The 22,751-nt window shown below is 47.2% G+C and overlaps 1 protein-coding gene across 4 annotated transcripts in view; it reads right to left on the reverse strand.

Moving 5' to 3' along the window:
* Positions 1–8,502: 8,502 nt before the first annotated feature.
* The window catches only part of FAM111A (FAM111 trypsin like peptidase A), a 29,001-nt gene continuing 14,752 nt past the window's right edge, over positions 8,503–22,751 (reverse strand). For 2 of the 4 annotated variants that reach the window (XM_075928957.1, XM_025183539.2), the window contains exons 2-3: positions 19,745–19,910; positions 8,503–12,635 (exon numbers count right to left, since the gene is read on the reverse strand). In XM_075928957.1, the coding sequence (XP_075785072.1) occupies positions 10,737–12,635; positions 19,745–19,831 (1,986 nt within the window). In that variant the 5' untranslated portion in view covers positions 19,832–19,910 and the 3' untranslated portion in view covers positions 8,503–10,736. Of the gene's footprint in view, positions 12,636–19,744; positions 19,911–20,909; positions 21,279–22,751 lie in introns of those variants that run through there. The other 2 variants (XM_075928956.1, XM_075928958.1) reach the window with 2 other exon arrangements.

The following is a 22,751-nucleotide window of genomic DNA, read 5'->3' on the forward strand; positions in this document are numbered from 1 at the left end:
GCATGTGATTAGGTCATTGAGACAGTGTCCTTTCTGGTTGAAATGGCAAGAAACTGTTTTTTCTTTGTGATCCTGTCTAATGTCTGTTTTGTGGGCATTGATTCTTTGGTGAAGTGTCTGAGATGTTTGTCCAATGTACATAGCAGACGGACACTTTCGGCACATGATAGCATAGATTATATTTCTAGATGCGCAGGAATACGTATTCTTGATCTTATAACTCACTTGGTTAGGCCCAATAATGGTGTCAGCAGAGTGAATATGTGGACAAAGCTGGCAACGGGGTTTGTTGCAAGGGAAAGTACCAGGGTTGGTATTAGTGTGGTATGTCCTGTGGTTGTTGGTAAGAATCATCTTGAGGTTAGGTGGTTGTCTATAGGAGGAAGTGGGTCTGGCCCACGAAAGCTCATCATCTAATAAACCATCTTGTTAGTCTTTAAAGTGCTACATAGTCCTGTTTTTTTTTAATAAAGTACCCCTTTATTTATATATATGTATATATAAAGTACCTACAGTTTTCAGACACACAACATTTTTTCTACCATTAAAACACATTTGTTTAAACAACTTAATCATAGCCAGGTGGGGGATGAAATTTTTGGCTATAAAAAGTGCAAAAATAATAAAACGCTGTAAACCTTAAAACAAAAACTCAGTTTTCTCCAAATTTCAGTTGTGTTGACATACCCCCCAGAGTTTTCGAGTACCCCAAGGGTACTCGTACCACTGGTTGAGAAACACTGGTCTACTCGACAGCTGTGGCGGCAGCCAAGCGAGCACCGCAGCTGTGCCAGTGCCACTCACGGTATAGACTTGTCCATCATGGACAGAAGGGATTTCCCCATCAGTGTCGTTAATCTGCGTCACCAAGAATTAATGGGGAAGATGAATCCTCCGTCAACTTTGCTGCGTCTACACTGGGGGTTCGGTCGTTGGCTCTTCTAGTTGTAAGGAAACGCCTAGAACCATGACTCTGCTGTGTCCAAGACACAAGTCTGCAGGCAAGCAAGCCCTGTAGCTCTGAGGGGGAGACATAGCCCATGGCTAACACTCCAGCCTGCAGGGCTCCCCTGCCGGAGCCTGATCCAAAGCCCACTGGAAGCAATGAGAAGCCTGAGAGTGAAGAGCATGACCCTGAGCCTCAAAAGGATTTAAGGATCTAATTCCTACTGGTTTCAAGAGGAGTTAGGCACTCTCGAGGCTCTGTGCTAGTGCATGTTGTATTGGGCTCACCAGCTGGTTCCACCGCCATCTACACTAGCAATTTGGGGGGAGGTTTCAGTTTCCTGGGGGGGGGTAGAATTGTCAGTTGGGGATACTAGCTCGCTAGAAGTCAGGCCTTTGTGGGCCGCCTCTCTTCCTGGGCATCCCTGAGATTAAGCCTGTCCCCCCCCCCCAAAAAAATGACTTGTCACTCACTTTTTAGCCTACCAGACCCAGCTCCGTTTTGTAAGTAGTTTGGGACGCCCTCCTTTGCCCTGCCTGTCAACACAACCAGCCTGCAGCTGCACAGCAAAGCTTGCCCCGAGGCACACCATGCCACCAACTGCATTGGGTACCAGCATCATCCACACTGCGTTTTGAACCACTGCAGCGTGGGGAATACCTAGGCCATTTTCCCAGCCTGCTTTGGGAGGGGATAGAGTTTGCACAGGATACGCAGATGGAGCACTGGCAAGCAATGCATGCTGGGACACACTGCAGAACCACTAGCTTAGCAGATTCGCAGACTGGGGCACAGCTGGGAGAGTCGGGTGGGCACAAACTACACTCAGAGCAGCTAGCTACGAACTCAGTTAAAAGCTCTCGTACAGACACAACCCTTGAATTACTCCTCCATGCTGGGAGAAGCCAGCAGAGAGGAAGGAATGGAAAATGGCTGAAAATGAGCAGATATCCCAAGGCTCCTTCGCTTTGTCAAACCCGTGGGCTTCCAATGGACACACCACAGCTCCGTTTGTTCCCAATGGGCCAGGAGCCAGAAAACTATGTCCTGCAGAAATAGGAAGGGTGCTTGTGTGCTCTTGCAGCAAGCCCACTGTCAGGGAGCGTGTGCTTAGCTCGCTGCTGCCAGGGCTTTCCAGACTAGGCAAAAAGTAACTAAAGGACAGGCCGATTTTAAAAAAAGATCCCTTAATTCTCTTCTGTTCCTGATCTAGATGGTGCCTGGTGCTGCCATGAGGACAAGGGACTGGACTCAGTGACCACTGAAGGCCCCATCTAGTTCTAGTGTTCTATGATTCAGTGATTTGATTCTATGATTCAATTCTATGATTCGATTCTGTGATTTAAAAATAACAGGGCAGAGAGGTGAATGGAGAGCAGCTGGCAGAGGTCAGCAAGGTAAGGACAGCTGGGGCGTGGTTAGGGCAGCGTGGAGTGACAGAGGACCCGAGACCTCACCCCAGATAGGCAGGTGGGCAGGAGCAGAGGAAGCCAGCGGGCAAGGGGAGCTGAAAAAGTTCCCAGCTACCTGGCCCATTACTCTGGACTGACCCTGAGTGACACATTGCAGCTGTGTGCTGAGAAGTCGCAGGATACCAGCAAGGAGGCTGAGGCAGAGGCCAGGCCCGGGAGTCAGGACAGAGCAGGGAGAGGAGAACTAGGGCTGACCTTGGACTCTTTGATGTCAATCTTTCCCCAGAGGGTCACAGGTGGATAAGGACTAGCCAGCAGTGTCCTGGCCATCATGCTAGGCAGCTCCTGGCATGGGCCAGCCCAGTAACACCCAACACCGCACTGGGTGTGATCCCAGTCACTGCCGGGGACTGGTGCAGCAATGAGATCTCCAGCCAGCAAGGACCAGGGAAAATTCAGCACTGTGGGGTGAGATTCCACTGGCCAAGCCTTCTCATCCAGAGCTTTACAGACCAGTGGCGTAACCAGAAGGACCCATTTGGGTGGGCCCTGATTTTGAGTGGGCCATAGCCCACTCAGGCCCACCTGTTACGCCATTGTTACAGACCAATGATCCAAGTGGGATGGGGGATCTGGCTGGGACAACAGGGTTAGTGTGCCATAGGCGCTCGGCCAGCTGCGTACGGAGGGGGAAGAGCACCGCCTACTGAAGTGATTTTTTCTGGAGACTTTTGAGCCTGGCGCTGGGCTGGCTGGGGGTGGGATGGGGGCAGCTGGAGGCTTCTGAACTCTGCAGCTTCTGACATAGTACTGTACTCTCGACCGCACCTCGCCCCCTACACCTACGAAATGGCAGAGGTGTCTTCCTAGCTTCATGAAAACTCCACGAATGCATCTAAATGAGAGGTTTTTTAAAAACACATGTAAAGATTGACAGGGTGCACAGCTGTTTGATCCCTAAGGAGTTAACAGGACAGATACATGACTAAATATGTACAGAATCCGCACATGAGCATCCATACATATATGAACTAGGGATGTAAAATCCCATTAAATTGGCTAACCGGATAAATGTAACCTGTCTGCAGCAGGCCTCCCGTGGGGCAGGAACAGCCCACTCCAGCCCCACTAGTTAACCTTAACCAGTAATCCTCACCAGTTAACCAGCTACACCTTCACATCCCTAATATGAACATGTTTATTTTCTTGCATTCAGAATGTTTAAGGGACAGCGTCAGATTCAACAGCCTTTATTTCCTTTATCTGGTGACTAATTTCATCTGAAAGATTTAAACAAACAAATCAGCCTTCTAATTTACTTATGTACTCTATCTGTTCGTCTCAACTTGCTCAATGAAACCAATGAGTTGGTTTCACTTTCAGGTTCCTATGCAGTAAGGTAAGGCTGCAACCAGGGCCCAGGATGGCGGGAGAGGAACAAAGGGAGCAGCTATCCTGGGGCCTGGCAATTTAAAAGGGCCCAGGGCTTCCAGCTGCTTCCGCAACAGCAGTTGAATCCTGGGCTCTTTAAATCACCACCCAAGCCCCACACTGGGGGGTGCTGAAAGGCTCCCTGTGGGAAGCTAGCTCCCTACCCCATCCCTTCCACCTGAGACCCCCTTCCAGGGGAACCCAGAGCTGACACCTCCCACTCCCACACACTTTCCCCCAGAATCCTGGCAAGTCTGCTGGCTACCTTGGCTACAACCTCTGCATTGCCTGGAGTGTAGGGCACTGTTTACTTTTAAAAAATTCACTGGCCAAGAACAAAAGATTAGGAAACTGCCTCCTTCTCCCACTATCCCCCAGGAACAGAGATCAAAAGGAATCTGTTGGGTTAAACTGAAGAAGGATGCCTCATTCGGTGGCCCATCTTAAAGACAACTTTCCAGTTATACATGTGTGTGTTGCGCCCTTTGCATGAAATTTTAATTGGTGCAGAAACTACCTGGCTATGGACCAGAAATATGTCTTCCTTAGCTGCTACCCCTCGCCCCCCGCCACAACGGATCATTAAGATCTAAAATTAAATCCAATTACAGCAGAACCTCAGAGTTACAGACACCAGAATTACAAACTGACCGATGAACCACACACCTCATTTGAACCCAGAAATATGTAACCAGGCAGCAGCAAAGAACAAAAAACCAACCAACCAAAAGCAAATACAGTACCGCCCTGTAAACCGCTAACCCCCCGCCCCCCCAGGAAAGCAGCATTTTTCTTCTGCACAGTAAAGTTTCAAAGTGCTATTAAGTCAATGTTCAGCTGTAAACATTTGAAGGAACAGCCAAAGTGTTTTAATCAGAGCTGGGAACATTTCAGAGTTATGAACAGCCCTCATTCCAATGGTGTTTGTAACGCTGAGGTTCTGCTGGATAAGCCATGATCACTTGTGGTTTTGGGAGAAAGAACAAACAGCAACAAGGGACAGATTTCTTGTAGAGCTCAGAGCACCGGTCCGTCTAGCACAGAATCTCAGTCCAGCTGAGCTGTGGCTAGATAATTGAACTATTGGCAGCCTTCTTCCTTCTCTAGGGGAGCTCAGGAGAACCCTTCATGGCCAGCTGTGCTGTGAAGAGCACCCCGCCCAACAGCTAGGAGAGGAGAGCCCATGAGATCCATGCACACATCATCCGCCTCAGGGGGTGGACATAGGGGCAGTCATGCTGGGGGAAACCCTCGGACAGAAAGCTGATGGGGGGAAGAGGCCTGGGAGCTTAATGGAAAGGGACATGTTAGTTAGGGAAGATTGGCTAAGAGAGCTGGGGAGATGGGTTAGACCAGGTGTGAGGGACCATGGGAAGGGGAGCTGAGGTAGGAAGGGAGCAGGCCAGGTTGGGGAGCTCTGGGGAAGAGAGCTAGGGGGGAGCTCTGGGGAAGGAAAGCTGAAGGGAATGGGATATGCCAAGTGTGGAGGATTGGATAAGGAAGCTGAGGAAGGAGATGGGCTAGGCTCGGGGGGCGGGGGGGAGGTTGCCCTGTGGAGAGGAGCCAGGGGTGGGGGCGATTCACTAAGGGAGCTGGAAATGCTATGTCTAGCAGGGAGCAACAGCCTTAGCATGGCTGACAGGGGACACTAGACACCTTTTTAGAGTAGGGATTGATAGCAGGGAAGTGCTGACTTGTGAGGAACACAGTGGGCCAGGCCCCTGCATGGCTTGGGGCCCTCTGCCCAGGGCCTGTGGGTGGATGTGATGGGTTTGTGGAATGCATTTGTGGAATGGTTTCTGCAGGGTTCGGGGGCTCATGATCAGGGTGACGAGCTGCCAGGTGGTTCCACACGGCTACCACCCAAGCTTCATTCAGCTCCCTTGAGTGGTCGTTCCAGTGCTGCACAGCCCTTCCCAGACCCAAACCAGAGCTCTGTGGCGGGAAAGCCAGTCTCATAGCAAAGACCTTATGTTTCCTGAATGACCCAGACTGATATAACTGACAGTCTAGTGCCAAGATGCAGCCACTTCTGGGGACGAACATGGCAAATGCATGGTGTTTAGCACAGGAATCAAGAAGTGGCCCCATAGTGAACAGAAGCTACAGGGGATGGGGTTTACGACCCACTCTGTTCTATAGTTTGGCCAGGACTGCAAGGTTAGCATCATCCCTACCCCAGCATAGCAATGGAGACCTCTTATGTTGAGCTGTCAGGTCGATTCTGGTTTCAAACACAAGGAATCCAGCCCGGTGCCCAAGTTGAAGGGGACACAAGTAAGGCACCCAGTGAAAAGTCTATAAATGCATGGGATGCCCACATCTTGAATACTGCATACTTAGAGGGGATATGACAGAGATCTATAAAATCATGACTGGTGTGGAGAAAGTGAATAAGGAAAAGTTATGTACTTGTTCCCATAACATAAGTACTAAGAAGTCACCAAATGAAATTAATAGGTTGTGGGTTTAAAGCAAGCAAAAGGAAGTATTTCTTCACACAACATACAGTCAACCTGTGGAACTCTTTGCCAGAGGATGTGGTGAAGATCAGAATTTCACAGGGTTTAAAAAAGAACTAGATAAATTCATGGAAGTTAGGTCCATCAATACTTATTAGCTTGGATGAGCAGGAATGGTGTCCCTAGCCTCTGTCAGAGGCTGGGAATGGGTGACGGGATGGACCACTGGATGATTGTCTGTTCTGTTCACTCTCTCTGGGGCACCTGGCATTGGCTACTGTCGGAAGACAGGACACTGGCCTAGATGGACCTTTGGTCTGACCCAGTGTGGCTGTTCTTATGATGCCCAAGTGCCTTGAAGTTTCAGGAGTGAGCTGGGATCTCCCTCTTCTGGTCAATCTCTCCCTGCACTCCTGGCAAAGGCAAGCCCCCAAAACGACAGTGATAGGAGAACAGCTGCCTGCTCCCCACAAGGTTGAGTGCGGAGACCTGGCTGTGACACAATATTCCATGTGCTTTATGGAAATCTGCTTATAGGAGTATCATCATGAATGACAATACCCCATAGGGTGAGAAAAACTGAATAATCTAGCTGTTCCTCAGTGTAATAGGATTGAAAGTTTAGACTGCATGCTTCTATTTTCTTTTCCCTATCATTTATAATCACTTGAAATCTCCTTCGTAGTCAATACATTAGTTTTCCTGTTTATCTTTGCCAGTGAGTTTGCCTGAAAGATGGGGTTAATCTGCTCACGTTTGCAAAGGCTGGTATAGATCCATTTTACACTGTTAAAATGGTGAACCAATTAATAAATTCACACTGCTCACCTTGAGAAGTGCAAGTCACTCTAATCCTGAGGTCCAAGGCTAGGATTTGGGTGGGGATTTGGCTGATGCCATTCTCTGTGCAACTCATGAGTGGTGCTGGACACACTCATGCAATCTAGTTGGCTAGAGCTCCACATGTGCTTGTGCAGAGTGATCACAGTGTTTGGAGGGGTGTGCTGTTTGGCACTAGCAGAGCACTGAGAGAGAGAGCAGGCTGGAGAGTTAAATAGGCACAACAGTTCTGTAATCCCAAACTGCACCTGAGAATCCCATCACACTTTGTATGGAGGGTTTGTGTGACTAAGGACTAGCCAACAGTGTCCTAGTCGTTATGCTAGAGAGCTCCTGGCACTGGCTATGACAGTAATACCCAGCACAGCACGGTGGAATATCAACAATCACTGAAGGGAACTTGTGGAGCTATGAGCTCTCCAGCCAGCAAGGAAGATTCAGTGTGTTCATAGGTGAGTTTTCACTGGCAAAGGCTTTTCATCCAGAGCTTTACAGACCCAGGCTTCAAAGGGAGACTGCCCTGCAGGGCTACAGTGTCTTAGGCTCTAAGGGGCAAGGCTATGTTTTACAGCTCCCTCCAGTTGTGTTACTTTCAAGAGTGGTTGAGTACAGAGAGGGAAGAGCACCACCTACCGATGTGACGTTTCCTACAGCACAGTGATTTTCTCTGGAGACTACCTATTCATGCAGTGGGCTGGCAGCATGGGAGCTGCTGGCTGTGTTGGATCTGAGCTGCTCCCAGCCCACAGTGATACCATTGGAGGCTTTTTTGACTCTGCAACTTCTGACAATCCACTGAACTCCACTACTGCCTGCTTGCCGCTCTCACTATACATACAAAATGGGAAAGGTTTCTTACTGGCTTGATAAAAATTCAATGAATGCATCAAAATGAGAAATATTTTAAAAATGTATTTAAAGATTCATAGATTGCACGGCTATTTGATACATAAGGACTTAAAGAAGATACATGTCAAATAAGTATGCTTATAATCAACATGAGTATCAATGCAGATATGAATACATTTTATCCCATTTGAGAAATATTTTCAGATTCAATAGCATTTATTCTCTTTATCTGGTGACTAACTTTGTTTTAGATTTTAAAAAACCCAAATCATTCATCTAATTTACTTATGACCTTAATGTACTCTGTGCTAGCCTCAATTTGCTCAGGGTATGTCTACACTACCACCCTAGTTCGAACTAAGGTGGTAATGTAGGCAACCGGAGTTGCAAATGAAGCCCGGGATTTGAATTTCCCGGGCTTCATTTGCATAAAGCCGGGCGCCGCTATTTTTAAATGTCCGCTAGTGCGGATTCCGTGCCGCGTGTAGCCGCGCGGCACGGAGTCCGCACTAGCAGACATTAAAAATGGCGGCGCCTGGCTTTATGCAAATGAAGCCCGGGAAATTCAAATCCCGGGCTTCATTTGCAACTCCGATTGCCAACCTTACCACCCTAGTTCAAACTAGGGTAGTAGTGTAGACATACCCTCAGTGAAACTAATTAATTTCACAATGTAGTTCATATAAGCCTGCAACTTGTGGGTGCCCTGCAGTTTGGGCGCTGTTTAACTTTGAATCTATTCATATTAGCAAGATCAAAAAGAGCAGGAAACTTCCCCCTTTTCCCACTGTCCCTAGGCAGTGCTATAAAAAGGAATGTCAGGTTAAACCAAAGAAGGATCTGGCCCAGTTTAAAGACAATATTTCAGTTATAAATGTGTGCTCTACACTTTGGCTATGTCTATACTACAAGTTTTTGCAGTAGAGAGTATGCTAATGATGGACTCATTAGCATGAGTCGCGAAACCCCTTGTGCAAAAAGTATCAGCAGAAAATATGCTAATGACATCACAAATTATTGCTTACACTGATGACATTGTAGTGTAAGTGTGGAAATAATGCTGCTGATGCCTGCGTTATGCCTCTGAGCTTATGGAGGGTGAACTAAATGATTCCAGATTCGTGATCAGAAGTGGAGTCAGATATGTGCTGGTGGTATTAGTAAAAAGTGCAGTGACTTCCTCTCTCATGATGCCTAATTCTTATTTCCAATAGAGTGGGAAAGTGAAAAAGCCATTAGCCAAATGATAGATTATAAAAGAAAGCAAAGTGGAATTACCCCCTTATTCCTGAGATCCATTAGTAGTGAGCACCTCAGGCAGGAGAAAAGGTTAAAGTGACATAACTATAAAGCCCCTAGCTATATGCTTCCCCCTCTCCCCTCAAACAAAGGATTCCAAATATATATATATTGTAAATATAGGGATCACTTGCCTACCATTAAAATACCATCACCCATTTTATTAGTTGCATCCTTTTACCCCAAAGTTTCTACCCTCCATAAAACTTGTACGTCAGATGGAACAGCTCTACAAAAGGACTCAGCTGATTTTGAGGCCTTGTCTACGTGAGAGAGTTAGATCAGTTTAAATAAAGATATTAAATGAACATGATTTAGTTTAACTGGTGCAGATTTTTGCGTTAACTAATCAGTTTAATTTCACACCTTTAAACTAGAGCAAATATGTCGTGTAAACAAGACCTCTGCATGAAACAAAAAATACCCATAGCATAGGATTTAATCCCTCCCTGAGAGGCTATGGATTCGGTTATGGCTTTACAAAATTAATTGAATAAGATTTATTTTCATGACAGTTAAAAAAAAAAGGGGCCAGAATTTTTAAAAATGTTCTATTTTTGGATTAGATTTCAAATTTAACACTTTCCTAATTTGAAACTCTGACCCTGTTGCTTTAGCATCAGAAACAAAGGCTTCAGAGTGAGGTTCTTCCTGTTGGACATAGAACATGGGATTTTAACAGGTTGCTAAATTACAGAATCCCTTTTAGAACTCTCTAATTAGTTGCCACTCTTGGCAGTGAAGATGCATGTTACACAGCCAAATGAGGGAACAGGATCCCTAAAAATATGGATCTCATTACTACCAAGTGATCATTCATATGGATGAACACATGGTTAAGCTGTGGAACTCATTGCCAGAGGATGTTGTGAAAGCCAGAACTTTAACAGGATTTTAAAAAGAGCTAGATAAACTTAGAGGCTGTGTCTACATTGGCAAGATTTTGTGCAAAATCTTGCCGCCTGTCTACACTGGCTGCGAGTATTTGCGCAAGAACACTGACATTTTACTGTCTGAAATCCGTGCTTCTTGCGCAAATATTCTCACCCTCCCGCTCAGGGATAAGTCCTCTTGCGCAAGCGGCCAGTGTAGACAGCTAACATCAATTTCTTGCTCAAGAAAGCCCAATGGCTAAAATGGCCATCGGAGCTTTCTTGAGCAAGAGAGCGTCTACTCTGGCACGGATGCTTTTGCACAAAAGCACTTCTTTTGCGCAAAAGCACATGCTGGTGTAGACGCAGCCAGAGAGTATAGGTTCATCAATGGCTATTAGTCAGGATGGGTGGGAATGGCATCTCTAGCCTCTGTTTATCAGAAGCTAGGGTTGGATCACTTGTTGAATGGCAAAGGTTGTGGAGTCCATAGATAAAATTGTTCCAACAAACAGGCGACTGGGAAGTGACATCAGAAAAGCATTGTAAGAATTCAGACAGTGGGTCTTCGAGAAGGAATTAAATCCTCCACTAAATCATCCCTTTCCAAGTCTCTGCCACTTTCCTACTCATGGTCACTTTCCATTGTTACATCATTGGTCTCCACTCTGGTGGCTCCTTCACAATTATTATAAGGAACCTTTGAAGTGTCCTCAGAGTGACCAAAGGAATCCTCAGTACCCTTCACAAGCTCACCTAGCACAGATTCATACCATTCTGGATTCTTTCTTTTGATATCAAATAAAATGGCCTCTATGGAGTAGCCCCACTCAATAATGCTGTGGTCCTGGTTCCGGTACTTGTACAAGAAGCCAGCGGTGTGCATGGCAATCAGGTGGCCAGATGCATCAAACACAGGTGAGCCAGAGGAGCCACCGAAGAAGTTGGTGTCATAGGTGACTATGTGAGGATTATAATTCACTTCCTGGAAACTCCTCTGAGTGAACATGTGAATGCACCCGCTGGTTCTGTTCTCAGGGATGGTACCGCAATTGGTGAAGCTGTGGTCTTCCACCTTCCCTCTCTGGATGCGTTCAGAGCACCTCCAACCACACTCATATCGGGTTACTATAGAGCAGCCATCTGTGGACTTCTCCTTTCCATCAGGGTGGCCAATGATATAAATCAGGCCACTAAATGGTGGCGAAGATATATGTTTTGCCAATCCATCTGGGAACTTAGTGCTCCTTCCCTTCAGTTTCAAGACGACATAATCAAGAGCCTGGTCTGATATTTCTAACCATGGCTCTAAGTAGAACCAATCATCTTCCTTAGGGTGTTTGAATTCATAAGAGAAGGTAACCTTGACAGACTGACTAATTTCTGCCCAGTGCTGCTCCTCAACTCCTGCCCCTGTTGCATTGCTCACCACATGACGACAGGTGAGAATGTACCCATCACATAACATAAAGCAAGTGGCACTGCCACTGTTTCCATTGTAGTCCCATTCTAGATACCCTACTGAGTTGCTCAGTCCAGCAAGCAGTTTATGCACCCAAACTGCAGTAGAATTCTTCGTCTCCTTACTAAAATTTTTTCTATGCAGTTCCAGCAGAGCCTTGATGCCCTTCCGTGACCGTGAAATTTCCTCTTTAAAGAACTCTTTGATCAATTCACCTTGATTCTTTAATTCAGGATACTGATCCAGAACTGCTGGTTTAAACTGATAGAATGCTTCCCCCTGTTCTGCCCGAGTGGCTGCATCATGCTGCTCATTCTTTGCCCTACCGGCATGCTCAATTTCGACCTCCACCTCAAATATTCGATTGTCCAAATCATCAACAGAATAGTGACTATTGTGTATTGTTTCACAGTTCTCCACTATTTTCCACTCCTTTTCCCCCAAAATGGAATGAAACCGTCCATCCTTGCACACAGCTTCCTTGATGGTTTCTCCTTTCAGGGCAAAGACACATATCCTGCAGCGCTGTTCTTCAAGCTTCTGGCACCACATTATTCTTTGAAGCCCTTTCCCGCCAGGCCCTTTCTTGCCAATGGGTAAAATATAAAATACAACGCATGGAGTTTCTCTGATGTCAAGCTGACGGTATCCCAGCTCGCTACCTTCCTGGTCTCTCTTCACTTTATAAAACTTCATTTCAAAGTGAGACTTCTTAGGCAGACACTTGATGGGCATTCCTAAGTTCACAAATGCCTTCATCTTCTTCTCTTGCAGATACAGTTTCTTGCCCTTTTGCTTGTTGACGTACATCCGGACATCTTTCAGACGCATCAGGGCAGTATAAATAGTGTCACTGGCTTTGCCTTTCACAACATGCTTCCCTCCATTTTTATCTAAGCTAATAGTGAATACTTTATCCTCACTGTGGTTAGATTGAGGGTCTTGAGCTCCAGGATTCTCAATAGACATTGAGGTCTTACAAATATCCTTCAGAGCATTGGCCCTGGAGCTGGATCTCCTCCTTTTTGGTGGTGGGGGGTTTGAATCTTGCCCATTCTTCGGCTGAAAAATAACAAAAAATCCACAGTGTGATTATCAGTTGCAGTTTCCCTTTTGTAGCTCTCTTATGTTAAACCAAGACTCAGTATGGAGGCAGGCTTTACTGGTCATGTTCGCACAGTGTGCATGTTCACACACCACTCCCATGTTTTGCCACATAAGAAGAAAATTTAAAATCTGGCATAGTTCCTCTGGGAGAATTTACTAATATAGTTATGCTGCAAATCCAGTAAATCTGTGTTGTACCCATTAACTAAACCATGCCCAGGACTATCTTACCCCAAGTAAAATAAGAGCATTGTTTAGTGGATAGGGCCAGCAAGCAAAATGACATGCAACCATGATGGTAGCATGATTCTGAGGTGGCAAGGACTCTATACTGAAACTAAAGCTCAGACCATTCCTTCAAGTGTGAAGTTGGCAACAATTAGACAGCTTGTGTGCTCATGTCATGGCCCATCATGCTGATCAGTATTGTTTCATTGTTTCCTTGTGTTCCCACACTCTGTCCCCACCTATTGTTTAGTACTCCAAAAACATCCCTAGTGATAGTTTTTTGTGCTAAAAAGCGCCAGCATGGCTCCCAATGATAAAACTACCACTCTCCTTGTTTGGGATGTTTTAGATTGTTGGGAGAGCTCTTCTCTGGAAATAATGGTGACTGCACTGCCCACAATCTTGCAATGGCAGCACTGTCATGGCAGTGCTGTAACATGGACAATGGAGACATATCCTTAGTCTATAAGGCAATGGTCTCCAAACTGTTGGGCACACTCCCTGAGGAGGCAGAGAAACAATGTGGGGGGAGGTGCTTGGCCGTATCTGGTTCAGCTCCTCTACAGGGGTTGAATGGGAGCACCCCAGCCCAGGTCTACCTTATTCCCTCTCCAACACAAAGGCCAGTTCCTTCCTCTTCCCCAGTTCTGCCCCTTGTTTATCTTTCAGCCCAAGCTCTGCTGCTGAGCTACCTGTCCAGTAGCGAGGGTGCAGACAGATTCCATTACTGGTAGGAGGTGTGAGACCAGTGTTCCCTCTAACATTTTTCATCCTTGGGCAGGTTGAAATTTCTTATGTGCAACACCAATACTGAGGTAGTGAGCAGATGTGTACCCATCAGTATGAACAAAAACTCTAGATAAATATATATATTTTAAGCAGTCCATAGGTGTGGAATATAATAAAAACAAGGGATAATTAACAAGGAGCAATGCTCACAATGTTTATTGAATAAGAAATCAAATAAAAGGAAAATTAATGCTGCCCTTGGATTACATGTATTATCCTAATAACTCAAGCTAGTAAGCACACCAAAATAATTATTATCCTGCTCAGGTTTAAGATACTAAAGAAATCTATGAGTCAACCAGAAATAGTCATGGTCTCCTTATAAATATTAATTTAATATTTACTGCCACTGGAAAGGAAAGGAGAGTAAAAGGCACTTACTCTTGTTTATACAGTTTCTGGGGAATGCTTAGGATCCATGCTATACAAATACAAATGAAACAGACCTCTAAAAACATACGTTTTCCTGGTTTGCATAATGGTTTTCATTTGCATAATTTCACTCCTGCAGTCTTTCAAAAAAAAAAAAGCCACCTTTTTTCGAAAGAATCGCATCTAGACTGTGGTTTCACTTTTGAAATACCCTTTTTTGAAAGACCGTGGGAATACAATTATGCAAATGAAGCACGGGATATTTAAATCCCCACTTCATTTGCACTTTTGAAGTGCTTCGTTTACATCCCTCTTTCAAAAGAGGGATGTAGTCTAGACATATCTTTAGTGTGCAGACAGCAACTAGCACAGTAAGGTCTTGGACCATGACTGGAAGACACTCTTATGTACTGCCACAGTGCTAATAAATCTCAGTGCTGTTCACATTTTTCCTCCCCAGCCCAGCCAGAGCTAAGTTGGGGTGCTTCTTGCGCCAGGGGAAGATCAGACCCATTTCCACAATAGGAACGTTAATGGTTAACCTTAACTAGTGAAATTTACTAATTACTGTCAAGCAGTGGGGGCTGGAGCAGCCCCCCATCACGCAATAGGTACCCTCCCTGGTTTAATCATTTAACTGGTTAACTATTTAAACAGGATTTTTCATTCCTACTCCACAAGCCTCTTCCAGTTGCAGGAACCTCTGGGGCTGCTACACAGTCTCAGAGCATGCTGCAATAGGGGGAAGAAATAAGAGTTGGGTCTCTGCTCCCTCTGAGAGCAGTTGTGCAGGGATAAGTCCTTTCCTTCCCTAACCCAGTCAGAGCTAGGATCCTCCTGGTTGAGGCATTCCTAGCAGCAGGGAGCCAGGATCAGATTTTTCAGGGTGTATCTTATTTCAGTATTTCATAGCTCTGAAGTAGGTAGGGACCTATTTCTATCTCCTTTCAAACTTTTCCCCTATTACGGATAAACTGTGTTTGAGCAGAGGTTCCCAAAATGCAGGGTGCATGTCATAGGAGATGCAGAGGAACATTCAGAGGCATGGCAGAGCCTAGGCCAGGTCTCAAAGGAGGTAGAGCAGGCCTGGGCAAAATACGGCTCATGGGTCAGATCTGGCCCACCAAGCCACCAGATCCAGCCCACGGAGGCAGGCTCCCCTGTTTGCCATGCATGCCTCTCAGAAACATGGCTGCCAGGCCCAGTTTCGGTTTCAAAGCTGGAGGGGAGAAAGCCTCAGAAGCTGCCCCTGCTCCCAGCACAATCCCATTGGCCAGTTTCTGGACAGAAATTGGCCAATGGGAGCTGCTTGTTTTAGTAACAGGCTAACAAGAAGAACCACACCCCCTCTTTTCAGTTATTCACTGAAGCACATGGTTGGGCAAGCAGGCTGGCAAACATTTTAAACTCTGCAAGCGTTTAGCTCTGCATGCAGGCAGACAGGCAGGACTGCCAGCTGGTAAGTCTCCTGGCCAGAGCCTGCCTCTGGCACCACAGTCCCTCTTTTCCCCAATCCTCTGCACCAGCAATCAACATACCCAAACCCTCTGCCTCCCCTCTTGTACCCATACTCTCTCCCAGATCTGGCACCCCAATCTCCTGCCCCAGATCACAATCCCCTCTTACCCCAGGGCACATCCCAAACCCCTGTACCCCAGTCCTTTGCTCTAGGTTCTCAACTGCTTCCTTCTCCCAAACTTCTTCCCAGACTCCATTTCCTTACCCCAAGCTCCCTTCTGCACCCAACCTCCATCCCAGACCCTGCATCTCCTCCATTAATATCATGGAAGAGTGTGGCCCTCAACCATTTTTCAAAATCTTGGAGTGGCTCCCTGTCAAAAATTATTGCGCACCCCTGAGGTAGGGCATCACCCAGCTCTTGCTCTGCCCCCCTCACCCGCAGCCAGTTCTGCTTTTGTTCCCTTTCAGTCCCCATGCCAGTTCTGCATTCATCCTAAGCTCCTCTGCAGTAATAGATTGGAAGGGTGTGGAGGGGGGAGGACGCGGAGTTTGTGTCTAAGCCAGAGTGGCTGTGCTTAAGGAGTCCTCAAACCTGGCTGTAGATTCCTGTGAGAGAAGTATTGTGAGAAGTATAGAGTGGAGAACCATGGAACATGCTGAGGTAGGGAAAGGAACAAACAAAATAAGCAAGAATTAGCATCCACAACAGTTGAAAAGCTAGTGCTGAACACAGAAAATCTCCAGCCTTCAATTGCTCATTCCCTTTGCTGCTGGGACTGTCTCACTGCAGTGGAAAATAAATCTGGCAGGGCAGAAACAAAGTACAGTTCGAGAACCATACCAGTTCTTTAAGAATTCAGTTTTAATTATGGTCTGCAGAGGAAGTAAAGAAAAATTGACTTTTGATTTGCTTCTTTAGGATTCAAAGGCAGCCTGATTTAAAAAAAATCAAAAACATGAAGTTCTGTCTTTCTTGGAAGAATTACTAGGACTCTTATAGCATGTGTATTTCAATTGGTCACACCTTAAGTAAAAAAGCAAGGCTTCCTTTATCCAAAAAGTCAGTTAATTAAATCAAGAACTGACAACGATAAGCGAAGGAATTTTTAGCACCCCTTTCTATTATTCTTCTTTCACTCTTCTATGTCTTGTGATATTCTAATTTCCTTAGTTTTCCAGCCACCAAAAAGTTTTTCCAAGAAAAACTGGAGCTGAATTTCTAATGTAAAGTAGAAGATAAAACAAACTTGAGAAAAACTCTTAGGCCTTCTCTAGCATCTCTACAGGCACAAAGCACAAACACTTTACTTTTGAAACTTACTTAACAATGCATTCATCTGAAGAAGTGGGTTGTACCCAGGAAAGCTCATGTCATTTACATGTTGTGTTAGTCTTTAAGGTGCTGCTAGACCATTGGTTGTTTTTTTAAGTTTCTCCAGTTACAGATTAACTCAGCTACCCTCCTGAAGCTTATGGTTGGAGAGTTACAACTCCTACTGAAGGATCTACTATAGACCAGTACGGGAAAGAGGATAATGGGCTAGATGGATGGATCACTAGTGTGATCCAGTGTTTTAATTTCTCCATTTTATATGTGCATATTTGAGGAAGTGTGGCTGGTATAACAATCCCTCTTGACTGGGTAGCAAGTTATACGGGCTCGTGGTGCCCATGCTCCAGCATATTCAGAGCCGGGGGCCCTTTTCCACCAATATTTGGAGCTGGGTCTCTCCCCCGGCCCTGCCTGGAGTGAGCCCTGGCCCCCACCTGCTGCCCCCCCCCCCGTGCATCCTCCCACTCAGGCTCCAGAGCATCCCCCCCGTCCCCATCCTGTCCCTGCCATGCGCAGCTTTCAGTTGAGCTCCCTCTTGCCAGTGCATGTTGCCGGCTGCTGCTGCCATTGTGTGGCATTTACAGGTGAGCGGGGAGACACCCGGGCGTGACATGATGTCACGGCCTGGAACTTTAAAACTGCTTGGCGCGGCGTTGTGCCGTGCGGCCTAGCTGCAGGTTCGGAGTCCAGTGACTTCTGGGGCCTGAGCACAGACTCTGGCCCTGCAAAGTGGAAGGCAGAAGGTAAAGTAAGTTAAGGGGAGGAGGGGGAGGAAGGGGCTTGTGCGGACGGGGAAAATGGGGGAGGAAGGGCCTTTTGCGGAGGGGGAGGAAGGGGCTTGTGCAGAGGAGGAAGGGGAAAATGGGGGAGGGGAGGAAGGGGCTTGTGCAGAGGGGGAGAGGGAAGAAAGGAGAAGGCACCAAGAGATAGCATGGAGGAGAGACAAATGCCAGGGGGCCAAGTTCAGACAATGAGGAAAAGGGAAGGAGGGGAGGTGTCAGTGGGAGGGAGGGTCATGCTAGGAGAGGAGAGAGTAAGGGCATTGGGGGCTGGGGGGGGAGAGGGAGGTGCTGGGAGAAGGCTTGAAAGAAGGGCTGGGCATAAGAAAGGTGGGGATGGAGCAAGTCATGTGTGAGGGTACAGAGGGGCATGAGGGCAGAGTGATGAGGGGATGGGCATCAGGGAAAAAGGGGGCAAGGGCAGTAAGGGAAAGGGGGAGGCACCAGGAGGGTGCAGGGCTAAGGGATTCTGAGGGTGAAGCAGAAGGGCAGACACCTGCAGGGGAGGGACTAGCACCAGAGGAGAGAGGCAGGGCAGGTGTGTAGAGGGAGGTGTTAGAAGAGGGGATGAGGAGGGTAGGTCACATGATCAGAGTGGGGCTACTAGAGGGGGCTGAGAAGGGCTGGTGGAGGGGGGGCAGGTCGCAGGAGGGCTGAGGGCAGTGAGAAGGGCAGGAGTCAGGACAGAAGAGGAGGGTGAAGAATTGGGGGGCAGCAGACACCAGGAGCAGACACCAGGAGAGCTGATGGAGTAAGGGGAGGAGACATGGCAGCAGAGAGAAAAGGTAAAGGTTTATAAAATATTTATTAATAACTTGGGTGCCACAGTGGCACATCCAAAAAAGCCACATGAACTCAGTACTGATGCACAACACAAAATTCATTCTGCTCATGGGAGGAAACTCTTAGGCTGTGTCTACATTGACCCCTATTCCGTAATAGGGATGCAAATGTAGAACTTTGGAATAGGCAAATCCGCGGGGGATTTAAATATCCCCCGCGGCATTTGCATTAACATGGCTGCCCCTTTTTTCCGGCTTGTACATAAGCCGGAGAAAAGCGCCAGTCTGGACACGATCCTCCGGAAAATAAGCTCTTTTCTGGAGGATCTCTTATTCCTACTTGAATAAGAGATCCTCCGGAAAAGAGCTTATTTTCCGGAGGATCGCGTCCAGACTGGCGCTTTTCTCCGGCTTATCTACAAGCCGGAAAAAAGGGGCAGCCATGTTAATGCAAATGCCACGGGGGATATTTAAATCCCCCGCGGATTTGCCTATTCCAAAGTTCTACATTTGCATCCCTATTACGGAATAGGGGCCAATGTAGACACAGCCTTAGGCTATGTCTACAGTGGTGGCTTCTTGCACAAGAACATCTTGCGCAAGGGTTCTTGTGCAAGAAGTCTTGCACAAGAACACATCCACACTGTCATGTGCAAGCTGTGCTTTTGTGCAAGAGCATCCATGGCAGTGTGGACACTCTCTTGCACAAGAAAGCTCCGATGGCCATTTTAGCCATAGGGGTTTCTTGTGCAAGAAATCCCTGCCGAGCATTCACACTGCCCTCTTGAGCAAGAGAGCTTACACTTGTTAGAAAAGAGCGTAGGTCTTGTGGAAGACACCCTCTCTTACCACACCATACTGTAAATTTCCTTGCGCAAGAGCAGGTGGGCAGTGTGGATACTCTGTGGGTTCTTGTGCAAGAACGGCTATACTTGCGCAAGAAACCATGAGTATAGACATAGCCTTAGAGGGAACACTTCCCCCAGCCTCTCTGCCCCTGAGTTAATGTCACACACGTTGGGTTAATGCAATTGCAGGATAGTTGCATGAGGGGGGGTTTGGTGAGGGCCAAACTAATCCCTGTTGGTAGGAGGATGGTGGGAAAAGTCCCTCGAGAGGGGTGACATGACACCTTTTACTTCTGGTCATGTGTCCATCTTGCCCTGAGCGTGTTACCTCCAGAGGCCTGGTTAACGGGGGCTAGGGTGTGTGGCTAATGGGGCACCAGCAAAAATTATACAAACCTGCCACCGCTGCGTATAGTTACTGGAGATTGAGATGGGGCAACACTGCTGAGAATATAAACCAACATTAACATACCATAAAATAATCCTTGATATTTCCATCTCTGCCCGATTTCTCAACCTGCGAGAACTTCTTCCCACAAGATTGCTTCTTGGGTCCCATGTTGACTCAAAGCAGATGTAATTGAGAACACGTAAAAGGCAGTTTTCAGGGTCTGGAGACAGCAGAGTGAGAAGGCACACTATAAAAGGAAGCAGATTACATTACCCATCCCATACCTACTTACACTCATCTTCTCAAAGCAACAAGTCTCTCTCTTGTGTTGGCAACTCACACTATCTGGCTATGTCTACACTGGCAGCTTCTTGCACAAGAACTTTTGCAGAAGAGTTCCACAAGAGAGCATCCACTCTGCCATGTGCTTTTGCACAAGAGATGTGCTTTTGCACAAGAGCATCGGTGGCAGTGTAGACAATCTCTTCCGCAAGAAAGCTCTAACGGCCATTTTAACCATTGGGGCTTCTTGCACAAGAAATTCATGTTGCCTGTCTATACTGCCCTCTTCTGGAAGAGGTCTTGCGCAAGTGGGCTTATTCCTCGTGAGGAGAGGAATAACTCTTCTGGAAGAAACCCTGTTTTACAATGCTATACTGTAAATTTACTTCTGGAAGAATGCTCATGCAGTGTAGACAGCCGGCAACTTTATGTGGAAGTACGGCTGTTCTTCCGCAAGAAGCTGCCAGCGTAGACTAGCCTTTACTTTTTTGATACTGAAAGCATGAAAATAACCCCAAAGGCTCATAACCCTTAAAAAGAAAACTAAAAAAATTGGGAAGTTTTTAACTTCTTGATTTTCAAGCCACTCTCAAGATTTGGGAGCCTCAAGATTGGGGCTTTTTTGCGCAAAAGCGCATCTAGATTGGCCACAGACGCTTTTCCGCAAAATGTGTTTTTGCGGAAAAGCGTCCATGCCAATCTAGACGTTCTTTTCCGCAAATGCTTTTAACGGACAACTTTTCCGTTAAAAGCATTTGCGGAAAATCATGCCAGTCTAGACACAGCCTAGGTAAAGAAGGGGAAGGGATGCTGAAGCGGCTTGCAAAGCGTATTAAATATATATAATTTTAAAAAAAGACTTGAAGAGCTGTGTGCAAGCTCGGAAGCTTGTTTCTTTCATTTAGAGCAGTTGGCTCCATAAAATATAGCATTCATTTTGCCTATGAAAAACACAAACCCACACCCCTTGATGTTTCAGGGCTGGAGAGGGATCTTCTGCACCCTCCAGGCACAGGTAACCAGGCCAGGCTCCAGCGTCCCCTCACACAGGGGCAGGCAACCTGGCATCGCCTGCTCCCCCCCACCCCGCCCAGCTTGTGGTCAGCATGACAAACCGTCACGCTACATAGACAGTCCCACGCCCCCCCCTCCTAACGGCTCTTCTCCCCTCCCCCATCCTCAACGGCTCCATCTCCTCTCTGCTCCGTCCCCCAGCCCGCTTGGATGGGGGGGGCGGAGGGGGCGGAGCGTGTTTATGTGTCTCTCGCTCTGAAGCGGCCAAGTCCCCTCAGAGAGCGGCGCGTGGCTCGATTCGAATCGAACTCAAACCTCCCGCGCTTTTACCCGCCAATGGGGGGGGCGGGAGTGACACTAAGCTAGGGGGAGAGGTAGATACGCTTAAGGGCAGAGATAGGGTCCAGAGTGACTTGGACAAATTGGAGGATTGGGCCACTAGAAATCTCATGAGATTCAACAAAGACAAGTGTAGAGTCCTGCACTTGGGACGGAAGAATCCCAAGCATAGTTACAGGCTGGGGACCAACCAGTTAAGTAGTAGTTCTGCAGAAAAGGACCTGGGGGTTACAGTGGATGAGAAGCTAGATATGAGTCAACAGTGTGCCCTTGTAGCCAAGAAGGCTAATGGCATATTAGGATGCATTAAGAGGAGCATTGCCAGCAGATCCAGAGATGTCATTATTCCCCTTTATTCGGCTTTGGTGAGGCCACATCTGGAGTACTGTGTCCAGTTCTGGGCCCCCCACTACAAAAAGGATGCGGACGCATTGGAGAGGGTCCAGCGGAGGGCAACCAAAATGATTAGGGGTCTGGAGCATATGACCTACGAGGAGAGGCTGAGGGACTTGGGTCTGTTTAGTCTGCAGAAGCGAAGAGTGAGGGGGGACTTGATAGCAGCCTTCAACTTCCTGAAGGGAGGTTCCAAAGAGGATGGAGAGAGGCTGTTCTCAGTAGTGACAGATGGCAGAACAAGGAGCAATGGTCTCAAGTTGTGGTGGGAGAGGTCCAGATTGGATATTAGGAAAAACTATTTTACTAGGAGGGTAGTGAAGCATTGGAATGGGTTACCTAGGGAAGTAGTGGAGTCTCCATCCCTAGAGGTGTTTAAGTCTCGGCTTGACAAAGCCCTGGCCGGGTTGATTTAGATGGGATTGGTCCTGCCTAGAGCGGAGGGCTGGACTTGACGACCTTCTGAGGTCTCTTCCAGTTCTGATTCTATGATAAGGGGATGGTTGGATGAAATAACATGATCTTGGTAACTAATTGACCATTCATTTCCAGTTGGAAATAGGTCAATGGAGGGATGATAGGAGTTGCTATAGGGAACTTTCTGGGTGTCTGGCTGGTGAGTCTTGCCCACATGCTCAGGGTTTAGCTGATCGCCATATTTGGGGTCAGGAAGGAATTTTCCTCCAGGGTAGATTGGCAGAGGCCCTGGAGGTTTTTCGCCTTCCTCTGTAGCATTGGGCACAGATCACAGCTGAAGGACTCTCTGCATGTTGGGGCCTTCAAAGTATTGGAAGGCTTCAATATCTGAGACATAGGTGAGAGGATTATTCTAAGAGGGGTGGGCGAGATTCTGTGGCCTGCACGGTGCAGGGGGTCAGACTAGATGATCATAATGGTCCCTTCTGACCTTAAAGTCTATGAGTCTATGAGTCTATGAGTGTCAGGCGAGTGCGGGCGCTGATTGGCTGGGGGGCGCGAGGCCGCGGCTGTTCTCGTTGGCGAAGGAGAGAGCGCGCGGGAAGAGAGGAAAAGGGCGGAGCTCGGCGTGCGTCACAGGAGG

The sequence above is a fragment of the Pelodiscus sinensis genome, chromosome 4, assembly GCF_049634645.1.
Source record: "Pelodiscus sinensis isolate JC-2024 chromosome 4, ASM4963464v1, whole genome shotgun sequence".
Lineage (NCBI taxonomy): Eukaryota > Metazoa > Chordata > Testudines > Trionychidae > Pelodiscus > Pelodiscus sinensis.